General features: G+C 36.4%; 1 protein-coding gene across 7 annotated transcripts in view; it reads left to right on the forward strand.

The window, feature by feature from the left end:
* Pak3 (p21 (RAC1) activated kinase 3) overlaps positions 1 to 10,899 on the forward strand; it is a 289,473-nt gene extending 278,574 nt beyond the window's left edge. For 5 of the 7 annotated variants that reach the window (XM_033760113.1, XM_033760112.1, XM_033760111.1 and 2 more), the window contains 2 exons: positions 510 to 647; positions 4,338 to 10,899. In XM_033760113.1, the coding sequence (XP_033616004.1) occupies positions 510 to 647; positions 4,338 to 4,427 (228 nt within the window). In that variant the 3' untranslated portion in view covers positions 4,428 to 10,899. Of the gene's footprint in view, positions 1 to 509; positions 648 to 956; positions 1,085 to 4,337 lie in introns of all 7 variants that reach the window. The other 2 variants (XR_004515782.1, XR_004515783.1) reach the window with 2 other exon arrangements.
* Positions 10,900 to 12,059: the final 1,160 nt, after the last annotated feature.

The raw sequence follows: 12,059 nt of genomic DNA on the forward strand, positions 1-12,059 counted from the left end.
TTTTTTTTTTTTTTTTGGACTTCTCTAATTTTGTAATCTACTGTCTTCATCCCACATCGACTCACAAATTTTCTTCAAATAAGATAGGCAGTTAGAAAATTGCAGACACTTTCCATTTCCCCTTCCTGTGATAATAGTCAGAGGAGTGTGATTGGCTGTGTGCATCCCAACTCTTTTAAGTCAACAGATTTACAGGAAATCCTTTAGCTTCATTTCCTAGGTGATCAATCACACATTCTTCTTGTATGAATTTTTACTGGCTAACATCTCAGAAGACAACCCTATAATTTTATATCCAAGTATTTTGAGGGTAGAACACTTCAGTTTCTGCTAAGATTAATAGTCTAAATGTTAATAAAAATTGTGGCATGTATATCAGTGTCATTTATCAAATTGGAATTTTTAAAACACTGAATATAAAACAGAAGAAAATCTATTTGGGCCTTCTCTGCCAACTGATAATCCTAATGTATATATACTGAATGGATTTTTCTAATTTTTTTCTGTAGGCATTATATCTGATAGCCACTAATGGAACCCCAGAGCTCCAGAATCCTGAGAGACTGTCAGCTGTATTCCGTGACTTTTTAAATCGCTGTCTTGAGATGGATGTGGATAGGAGAGGATCTGCCAAGGAGCTTTTGCAGGTGAAAATAAAATATTATATTGAACTTTTACATCTCAATATATGACAGAAAGAGAGTTCTGTCAGGATATGTGTAGTTAGAGTTAGGCTGTTACCATTTGATTTTAGGCCACAAGCACATCAATATAGGCATGGATCTAATACATGATTGATTGACATGTTGCCTTTCTTCTGAGAAGTTGGCAGCTTAATCTTTAAATCTCTTTTGTTCTTCCTGGAGTCTTATTTTGCAAGGAAGAAAAGCAGTGTGACCCTCTGGTGTTGCTGTTTTGTTCTAAACTTTACTTGTGCCCCTGGATGTCGTATACAGGTGCTCTTGGCCGGAGGTAATTCTCTACATAACTATGCAATTATTTCCATGGCATTTGCTACTCTAATGCTTTACTGATCAAAGCCCCTTTGCTTGTGATGCCAATTGGCAGGCACCTGCTTGCCTGGGTGAGTATCATCCAGTGGTGAGTGCCTCTGTAACCATTTGTCCTTTTCATGGCTCTCAGGGATTAGTATATATGACAATAATTAATAACTAATATCTACCACATTTCTACATACAGTAGTATCTCATTTAATTCTTAAAATAACTCTATAAGGTTGGTGCTGTTATCCAATTTTACATATGTGGAAATTGAGGCTCACACCGCTCTTGTGTGGCACAGCTTGGATTTGAGCCCTGGATTGTCTGACTTTCAATCACACATCACACACAAACAAATACAGATAAAAAGATGTATTTATTTTTTAAAATAGTACATGCCTAGGATTATCCACACAGCTTCATTGCTGGAGACTGTTCCTTGGGAGCATATACCAAGTTCTTCAAAATCTAAGAACAATGACTGCTGTTATATCTGTGAATTTGAACTCATAAGCCAATTTAACAAAAGGTACAATACTTGGTTACGAAGAATATTAAACACAGATTAACTGTGTTTCGCACCCCCTACCACTACCATTAAAAAAAAATCCTGTTGCCTCTAAATTCCCTCCAGTGACAGAGCCACAACCATGCAAAATATATGTCAGCTCAAATCATACCCGGAATCAAACCTACTGATAGGAACTGAAGATGCCGCACCTTCTCTATGCTGCTACCTGTCAGCATTTCACAAGTTGTTGTGGGACATTATAACTGACTTTTTGTTAATTGCCTACTGAATCCAGCCTTCAGCTACAGATGAGAACCTAAAGTTTTTGATTCACTTTCAAATCTTCACCCTTCCCACCATATGAATCTTGGTGGATCATTTCTATTATGATTTTATTCAAGAATGAGTGAAAATACAGGTTCTTTCAATGCAGTTATACACCTAAGGAGATCTTTGAATTACCAACTTAATTCATTCTCCAAAAGTACTTTTATTTGAACCAGTTAGATAACTGATGCAAAACTATATTTTTTATAAATTGAAGTTTATCTTTTCATTTTATAGATAAACAATAACCTGCCTATCTCCTTAAGTCTACGTCTCCCCATTCTCTGACTCTAGACTATCTTTGCCCATTTTAGGGGTCACAAAGGTGAGAGATTCATAACATTCATGCCACTGAAAGATCTGAGAAAAGACACAAGTCTTGAGTACTTGAGTATTTGTGGGCCTTTTTCTATACCCTTAGTTCTCAGTCCATCAGTTAGTATTTATTGAGCAACTTCAGTTTGCAAAACATAAGTGCAGTGGGTTACACAAGTCTGTAAATGGTATGATTCCCATTCCCAAGAAGATCAGTCTCCTAGAGCACATGAAAAGGTTTTCCAAGGCTGTTTAGAGGTTCATATAAACCAAGTGGCTGCTCAAGTAGTGAATGTTTGGTTAGACAAATACGTCTATAAATATGTTCATCAAAACATGTCGGCAAATAGTGGAGTTCTGCCGGGCCTTAAAGGACAGGTCAGTTTTAAATAGTGTAAGTAAAGAGAGGAATGGGTTTCAGATGGGAGTGTTATAGCACAGCCAATGGCTTGTATGCAGTGTTAAAGGGAACACAATGAATGGCCAAAGTAAAGGGTTCAAGCAAAGGAGCTGCAAAAGATAAGATCTGGAAAAGACAGCCTTGAACACCTAGTGAAACAGCTGGAACTGCAGATATCTGAGGAGCACATATGATGAAAAGAAAGCCTTATTTAGAAAGATTAATCTGGTAGTATGCAGTCAGAATTAGCAACAAAAAAATTTCTAGGCAGGGGTGGTTATTATAGTTTAGGATTAAATCAGTCAGGCCTGACATAAGAAAAGCAAGAGACAAATGTAAGATACATTGAGAAGTTGCTTGGTATCTGTTTACATGTAGAACATAGGAAGGGAAGATAAAAATGACTTCAGGGTATCAAATCAATAGTGGCAATCAATAAAAGGACATGACAGAGGACAATGCAATGGTTAACATTTCTTGGCCCCTGTGTAGCTTAAAAGGGACTGTCACTTACCTCACTTAACCATTACAATAAGCAGAGGGGAGGATTGGACCTAAATGTTCTGACTCCAGAATTCTTGTAGCTTATATCATCCAAGATTATCCTGTTTGGGATACTTTAACAATCGTTTAAATGTTGAATTTAAAGTGACAGAAGAACATTACTAAGGAAATATCCAGCAGGCAGTTGGAGAACAAGAACTAGAGTTCAAGAGATCAAGTCACATACTATAAATTTGGGAGTCGTCCCCATAAAGTTGATGATAAGTTGAAACCATAAAAGGAAATAAAATCTGAGGTAGTTTGGAGCTAGGTGTGGTGGTACATGCCTGTGATCCCAGCTACTTGGAAGGATGAGGCAGTAGGATGCAGGTTCATGACCAGCCTGGGCAATTTAGAAAGACCTTGTCTCAAAAAAGAAGGGCTGGTGAATGTGGCTCAGTGGTAGAATGCTTGCTTAGCACACATGAGACCCTAGGCTCCGAGCCGGGGATTTAGCTCAGTGGTTCCACCACCTGCCTCACCAGCATAAGATCCTGAGTTCGATCCCTGGTACTAAAACAAAATAATACAGTGAGACCCTAGGCTCCATCCCCAATACTGCTAGAAAAAGAAAAGAAGAGAGATAGAAAGGAAGGGAGGGAGGGAGGGAAATTGGAGAAGGAAGATGTTAAATGCCACATTCTAGTATGCAGGAGGCAGGAGGAAGGAGTCAAACCAGGGAAAAAGATGGAGAGGAAATACTGTAATCAGTGTGCATACGCAGTATGATGGAGAGGGGCCAACACAGTACAATTTCACAAGCCGCAAAAGAGGAAACAATTCAAAGAAGGATATTCACTTGCATTAAATACTGCAGAGGAGTAAAAAGAGAAATGGTAGAGGCATAGCTACTGGGTTTAGCAATTAGGAAGCCATTGATTTCAGAGTAAAATTCTTTAATAGTCATCTGAAGATACTTCTTCAAGAATGAGGGCTGCCCTAGATACTGTAAATTCATCTTTTCAAGAAAAGCAGAAACTCAGACCAGTACAAACTCAGTGGAATTCTACAAGTTCCCTAGTCAGAGTTTCCATTTGTACTGGTCTGAATCCAGAGGGTTTCATGATGCTGAAAGACAAAAGCATTCAAAGGACAAAAGCTGGCCCTACATTTTAAATTAAAGGATGTTTAATTGGATGCTCACAATATATTCTAACAAAAAAAGTGGTTTGACAGTGTAAAGTAATATATTTGTTGGAGGAGAATTTCAGTAATGCTTTTCTTTCTCTTTCTTTTGCAGCATCCATTTTTAAAATTAGCCAAGCCTCTCTCCAGCCTGACTCCTCTGATTATTGCTGCAAAGGAAGCGATTAAGAACAGCAGTCGCTAGGACTGCAAGCCTTACCCCTCACCATCTCCCTCATGAGTAAGACTGAACTAAAATTTTGCTTCAGGAAAGATAAAGAAAAGACAGTCAAATTGGGTGGGGGTTCATTAACTTTCAAATGAATAGAAACTTCTTATAAGCCTTTTTTTCCTATTCCCTCAGATTATGTAATTTATTTGTAAGCCCGAACTGCAGCCCAAACAGGGCAGCAATGTTGAAGTGGCCATCAAGTGGTCACTTCCACCGTGAAGCGAAAGAGCCAGTAGTGAATCCCCTCATTTTGTGCATTCACTTTGAAGAAAAAGATTTCTCAAAGGTGCACACTTCCTCTTCATAGTGTTGTGTTTGTTTTTAAGTTAGAGAGTAGTCCCTCTTGCATTCAAACCTCATTCAAAATCCCTTACCTAATGTGATGTTTTTCACTTGCATTGTCAATAGATGTCCAGAAGAAATATGTCAAAATGTTTTTTTTAAAAAAGAAAGCAAAAACACAAAGCAAAAAAACAAAAACAAAACAAAAAAACCAACAAACAAAAAAAAAATAGAGCAAGTACTGTGTGAACATGTGGAACTCCATGCCCTAATAGAGTTGCAATTTTTTATTCTTCTTCTATAGTGGTGGCTTGGTTTGTGTACCTATTTTTCTGCATTTGTATTGGAAAAGGATTCTTTTAAGACATTTTCTGAAAGCAGAAGGGAATATGAGTGTTCAGGAAGGGCTTTAGAAAATTCCATATCTAAATAAAGCTCGAATGGTGAAATCCTATCATATTTTCACAAGGATGCTTAAGAGATGGTTGATTTGTCATGAAAACCAGCTTGTTAATTTTCATGACCATGGAAAAAGGACCCACTGAAAAGGGCATCCCTTTTGAGTGAACCTGAACCTGGGAAATCCTGATAGGAGAAACTATTATTTAAACAAAGATGGGACTTTCTCTGAGAGCCAAAAGGAAAATAAAACATATATGTAATACTGAAATTCTTGTTGGACATTACATTAAACAAAGGTAAAGGCCCCTGATTTAAGCCTCTCTTGTGCTTGTGGAACATATGCACTGTAAAACAGGCATACCAGGAGGAAATATATCCATTATCCAATATTTATTAGGATGAAATGATTTAATTTGACAATTTATCACATTTTGAAATTTTTTTGAAAGTAAAAGAACAGAAATATAATAAGCTTTCAGTTCTGTAAGAAATGGGAGATCAGTGAAAGGTACATCCCAATCAGCATTTGTTTCTAAATACTTCTCATTTTTCCTGTTTGCCACCAATTTCAGTTTTGGGATATGATGTGTTCTTTTAGTTCCTTAGGCTTTTGAATTTCAAAAGCCTGTTCACGAATGATCTTAAAATTCCCTAGTGAAAATGATTTTGGCTTGCACTCATATATTCCACGAAATATTGGCCCAACTGAATTCCTTTTGTAGCTTGGGGAAAATACCAAAATTTGACTATCATTTCACCCTATGTCTATTTCTTAAAAATCCAACAGTTACTACTGCTTGAATCTTCCCAGAGTTGAAAAATACCTGGAAGGTTTATGTATAGAAAAGGATATGCTTCTTTTATTGTCAATTTTATAAATTTTGAAAAGTTGTTTCTCTGAGCCTTTGAAAAGCTAATAGTCTATGCTGTAGAAGACTTCTTAATTTGTAGTATATAAGAAATCTGAATAGAACCTATCTACATTAAGCAAGAAGGAGAAAGAGATCAATGACATAGGCCTTTTTCCTTCTTTGCGAGGTACATCTATCCATCTAACTATCCATCCATCCTTTCTTTAAAATGAAAGCACTTTCGTTAGAGTTTCTACTAACCTTACAATGCACATGTTTATGTTTAGAAAACACCACTGATGAATTTCCTATTTTCTTTTACTATACAATTTGAGAGGTTCTTGACCTTGACTTCCTCCCCCAAAATAAACATTTTTCACAGTGAGATAAAACAACAAATGTGAAAAGAAAATTAATTCTAATACTAATTTGGTGCATATAAGGTTATACTTTGCAAAAAAGTATCTAGGTCTAAAATTTTTAGTCTCACAGTGCTCTAATGAAATAGACAGGCTGTAATTTTGATTTCATTTAAAGTATTTTTTCACTCATAATTCCAGGTAATTCAATGAATTACCTGGGATGCAAATAAAATCCAGTACATTGGTGGTAATACTCTTGCCAGTGTAGAGAGCCCAAAACCTGGTTGGGAAGCAACTAACTCGTCGACAGTTTGCATCCCTTATGTATTGTAAAGGCAATTTTGTTTCTGTTTTGTTATTTTGGAGACCCTGGAGCAGTGATCCTTCAGATCACTGTAGGCAGAGAAATGGCTGTTCCTTATGCTTTTACTTCAGCATATTAACAATGAGGAGCCAGGTACTACTTCATCAACACTTTGTACCAAGTCTTGATGATGACATATCCTAGTAGGCTTTATTCTTATGAATTTATTTATAGCTATGTAAATTTTCAGGTGAGAACAGCTTCTAAAGCCCCTTCCCTGTGTTGAAGAGTTGTGTATATTTCCAGTAAGTATTAGAGAGAAGCTGTTTCTCGTGCCAAAATGATGCTGAAGGATTTACATTTGGTACACTTGATTCAACTTGGACTCCAGATGTTTAATAGTTTCTTTCCTTTCCTTGATTTTTTTAGCTTATCTTGACACAGGTGAGTTTATCCAGATCTTTAATGTTGTTAGTGTGCCCTAAAATAACGAAGGCACATCATCGAATGTTGATTCCAAATGTCCTGGATAGGAGTAGGGCAATGTGAAAGTCAGGTAAGGGTGTGAAGCACAGTAGAGATTATTTATTTAAGAAAGAAAAGAACATTGATGTTGTAGCAAGGATCTGCTGCGTTGTCATAGTCCCATAAGGATTTTGGGATGACACAGTTCCCTCAAATCAGACACCATATTGGGTAATGACTTCGTTCTTGCTGATCTTGTCCATGTGTCATTGTAAATATTTGTGTGTCCATGTTCCATTTTGGCTACTGGATGGCCATGTCACATGAGAAAATTTAACTCAAGTATTTATTCTTTAATTGTGTTACTCAGATTTCTTTCAGGCTTGTGAATTGCACACCAATGTTAACCACCTGATCCTCACATCTATCCCTCCCCTGTGAAGCACATTCCATTGCTAAAAGAAAAAGAAATACAAAATTGCTTCCTGTTGTCTGTATAACTGTTTTGATAGTTTGAGATGTTTGTCTATAAAGAATATTTCTCAGCTCAAAGATCATGTAAATAATTATATTCCTTTGCTCAGTGAGTTATTTCTGATGAGGCTGCCAGTTCTCAGAAATTCTATGAAATCAATTTTAAATAACATAAACAGTGACTACAACTATATAAAAATAAGTGTGCATATGGGCAAAGACTGGGTACACAGATAGTGGAAATCAGTTGTGTTGGGGCAGCAGGATTATGTGATTTTCTTTTTGAAATTTTATTTAAGGTTGTCTTAATATTACTTTATAATGAATAAACATCAGAAAGGGAATTCTAGAAACATAGAAGACTCCAGAAGGACATGCCTTCTGGCCAGAGCCCAGAGCATGCAGGGCATAGATATTTGCTAGTTACAATTATTCCATAGACTTTATACTTGCCTGCGTGCTGAGGTTGGTACATGCTCAGGTATGGCACATGTTTTCTTAGGAGACTTATCTATGTCAATGCTAGGGAGATGTCACTACTATAATTCCAAATTCATTCTCCTTTAAAACAGGCTGTCCTCTGCTTTGGCATGGCATCTAGGTATCTATTTTGGCTACTTTAGATAGAAGGGGTGACCATTTGTTTAGCCCCTTTGATTAACATTTGTTTCAGGTACCACTTTTCTGGGTCATTTTAGCAAATTTTCAAGTTGAATTTTGGAAGATTAAAAGGATAAAGTCTCCATCATTTCCTTGCTCAACAAGATATTATATCATTCAGGTAGGATTCTTCTTTTAATGACCAATAAGCATGTCCCACTGATGTCTAGAGAAATTATGACTTGCAATTAAAAGCTGATTCTGAAATCATTAAGACAAATATTTCAGATTATCTCTTGTGGCATTCAATTACATTCCTATTAGTTCTGACTTGAGATGTTCTCCATGTGCTTTTGCACTGCTTAATCAGAGGCTGTGTGAAGTAATTGTGATTTTAAGAGAAAGGGAGACCATCTACTAAAAGAGAAGAATGTCCTTCTAACGCGTCAAAGACATTTTAGGTGAAGACTTTAACAATATGTTACTTATCATCAAAAGTGGAATCTATACCTAGAAAAACTCATAGTATTTTCATTAGTCATTTTAAGCATAAAGTGGAAGTCAGTCCTGCCATCTGCAGCTGACTTTCATAGTTGTTTTCTAAGCTACTTGCCACTTACAGTCAATTAAGTAAAGGCATAGCCAGTGGTACAAACATCTCCCAGTCTCTGAGCAAAAGATTGAAATCCAGCATTTGTAAACTGACAGTCTAATGGGCCTCAGATATTGAGTGAACATATATTTTCATGTGGCTTGGAAAGGAAATAAATGAGACCTTGGAAATAATGGAATTGTTTTTCTATGAAAGAGGTTTTCATAAAAGACTTATTCTACTATAATCTTTCTGTTGGTTAGCTTTCACCTTTTCACTCTTTTCTGATCTACATTCCTGTTCTTTTGTAGTAACCAAATGAATCTAACCCAACTTCTCATGCATTGGAATGTCTGTTTAATATTAAAGAGAATCTCTGAATCTGCAGATGTGGAAACTGAGATATCACCTCCATATGCACACCTCTGAATATAAGTATACTATATGACTTGTAGCATTTACTGACACTTAATTTGGTGGAACTTGCAAGATAATGTTTTCTGGTCAGTGACATCAGAGTCTACTTCAGAAACTGCCATCAGGTGGATTCTATCCCATAATACAACATTAAGACAGGCAGCATGTTCAGGTGGTTTAGGACCTAAGAGAAAATTAGCAGTAATTCTAGCGAATGAGTCAGATGTGGAAGGAATACTAGCCTAGAAAGGAGACCTTGATTCTAATACGGGCTTTAGAAATAACTTGCTGCATGACCCTGGGCAACTCCTTTAACTTTTCTATTGCTGTTTCCTCATCTGTAAAATAAAAGTATCATACTGGCTAGCTGCTTTCCAAGATCTTTCCCAAAGCTTTACATTCTGTGGTATAGTAAGTCACTCTGCAAATTCAATTTGCCAAACTAATGGCAAATATCACATGCTTAAGCCTGGGTCTCTTACGGTGTAAAAACTAGAATTATGTAAGGTGGAAAAACTCCAGTAAATGAAATTAATAATACTAGAGAATGTTGATTAAACTTGTGGCAGCCTTCCAATTTATTCACAATTGTTTTGTTTTATTTTTGTTTTAATGTTTGGTTTTTTTTTTGTCCTCTGTTGAATGTTTCCAGTTTTTATTTTCCAAATACTCTATATGTAAAATCTGGTTTTCATTAAGCTGTGGTCAGTATTTGTACGAGAGCAGAAATACACTGTCATATTTGCTAAAATAGAATGGTAGTTAGTCCTCTCCTTTCCTGTAAAGCAGTGCTAGACCTTATAGATTTAAATTCATAAATGGCACAAAATGGCAGATCTCATGCATTTTAATGGCTGAGACTACGAAGAGTGAACATAAGCATTTGGAAGTTGCAGAGAGAAACGAAAAAGCAAATATATGCTTTTGTCATTGAGAAGTGTTGACAAATTTACTTCTTGGGAACCAAAAATTGTTTCCGATGACAGCTCCCACACTGATTGGCCAGTTGTGTGAGTATGCCGCTGGAAAGAGGGTAAACTGGAAGGTAGTGGATGGTCCCACATGCCTGCCTACAGCAGAGTGCCAACCAGTCCTGAGTGCAAAACTCAAGTTCAATGTGTGTGCTTGTGCGTGGTGTGCTTTATGGACCCACATATACTATATTCATTTGTGACAATAAGAGTTCTAAGATAATCCAATAACCATTAATGGATTGAGTTTTAAATATGAATACATCACCCAGTAGGAGCCAGATTACAAGGGCATTGATGTCTACTAGAATTATATTCACAACATCCAGGTAAAATAAATTGAGGAGGATCTACATTTTCACTGTTTCACAGAATTGTGTCTCATTTGGCTGTGCATTAATTTTGTCAAAATGTGTTATCTGTAAACCCATATATAGTGAAATTCTTCTGTAACTTTGGATTAAAGGTATTTATGGTCTTTTCATTTGATTGATTTTTAAGTAAGTTATTTCTTTTGTAGACTTGCTGATGGTATGGTTCCATCCTTCTGCCCTCAGCATACAATCTTTTTTAAGGATTTTTGTTTCTAATATCGTTATTTTAAATTGTGGTTGAAGCAATAGAAAATTGAGATATGGATTGTGCATGACTGTGTCTTGAGTGTAAAAATATTGCAGTTTGAAACTTGGACCTAAAGTATTGCAAATAAAAATGACAAATATCAATAAGCTGGTGCTTCTCTTTTCTGTCACCTTCCTACCCACTACTTTAGCATTGGCCATTTTACAACTTTTCAGATCAGATGGTAGCACTGTCTTTTGGGTATAAAGTAAGCAAATGCTTGGCCTTGTGAGAAATACAGAAAATGCCCTGCAGATTCTGCCACTAAATAATAACTCAAACTCAGGGTCTCCATCTGGCTTTTACATGGATTAGCTCAGAGACAAATGTACATGCTCAATGCAGGGTGCAAGCCTGGTAGATCACAAAGCTTGATGAAGGAAAACCCCCAAAAGAATGCAGATGCAATAAATAATTTAACTTTGATTATTTTTCTACTTGGTAGATTCCAAACACCTAAAGTCATCTGGATAACAATTAGTTTTTTTCTAATATCTGATATGAAGATCTTCAGGATACAGAAGAGATTTTTAAACCCACTTGCTGAGAACTTTCATTTACTCATTCAGTTGTTCCTTTAAAAATTATTGATTGAGGGCTGGGGATTTAGCTCAGTAGTTCCACCGCCTTCCTCGCAAGTGCAAGGACCCCAGTTCGATCCCTTGTAAAAAAAAAAAAAAAAGTATAGAAAGTATTGATTGGTCTCCTGCTATGTGACAGGCACTGTGGACATTTCTACTAAAGATAAATTTTCTATTAAAAATCACATCTAAATTTGACTCAGTGACTGTAAAGCTCATTGAAAGCTGCTAGGTGCACCTGTTGAAGTCAGATTTGTCACTCACTCTCTTGCATCTTTAACACTCAAAAATACCAGATTTATCAAGCTGGAGGTTTATTCCACCAATATTACTTGTACAGTGGCCATAGTGCTCCTTCTGGAGCATGTATTTATAATTTTGTACCTTTGTGTAGTTGGCTACACATTGGTACTGTAGTCCCTATAAATGTATTATATATTTTACTAAATAAATGTTAATTGCTTGTTTTCTAGTTCAGAGTACTTACCTGCAAGCTTTAGTTTTTTTTAAATTGTATCTCTCCATGATAAAAGTAAAAGAAACATCGTAAAAGCAGGCAAGTGAATGAGAATCCCAACAACTAGATTTTAGCCAGTCTCAGATCCCCAAGTACATAAAGTACTTTATTGCCTTGCAGTCAGCCTCACACCCTTCCTTGGCAGATTTTCTTCAATTATTTTTAC

The sequence above is a fragment of the Fukomys damarensis genome, unplaced genomic scaffold (assembly GCF_012274545.1).
Source record: "Fukomys damarensis isolate Sample0158 unplaced genomic scaffold, DMR_v1.0_HiC HiC_scaffold_39, whole genome shotgun sequence".
Classification (NCBI taxonomy): Eukaryota; Metazoa; Chordata; class Mammalia; order Rodentia; family Bathyergidae; genus Fukomys; species Fukomys damarensis.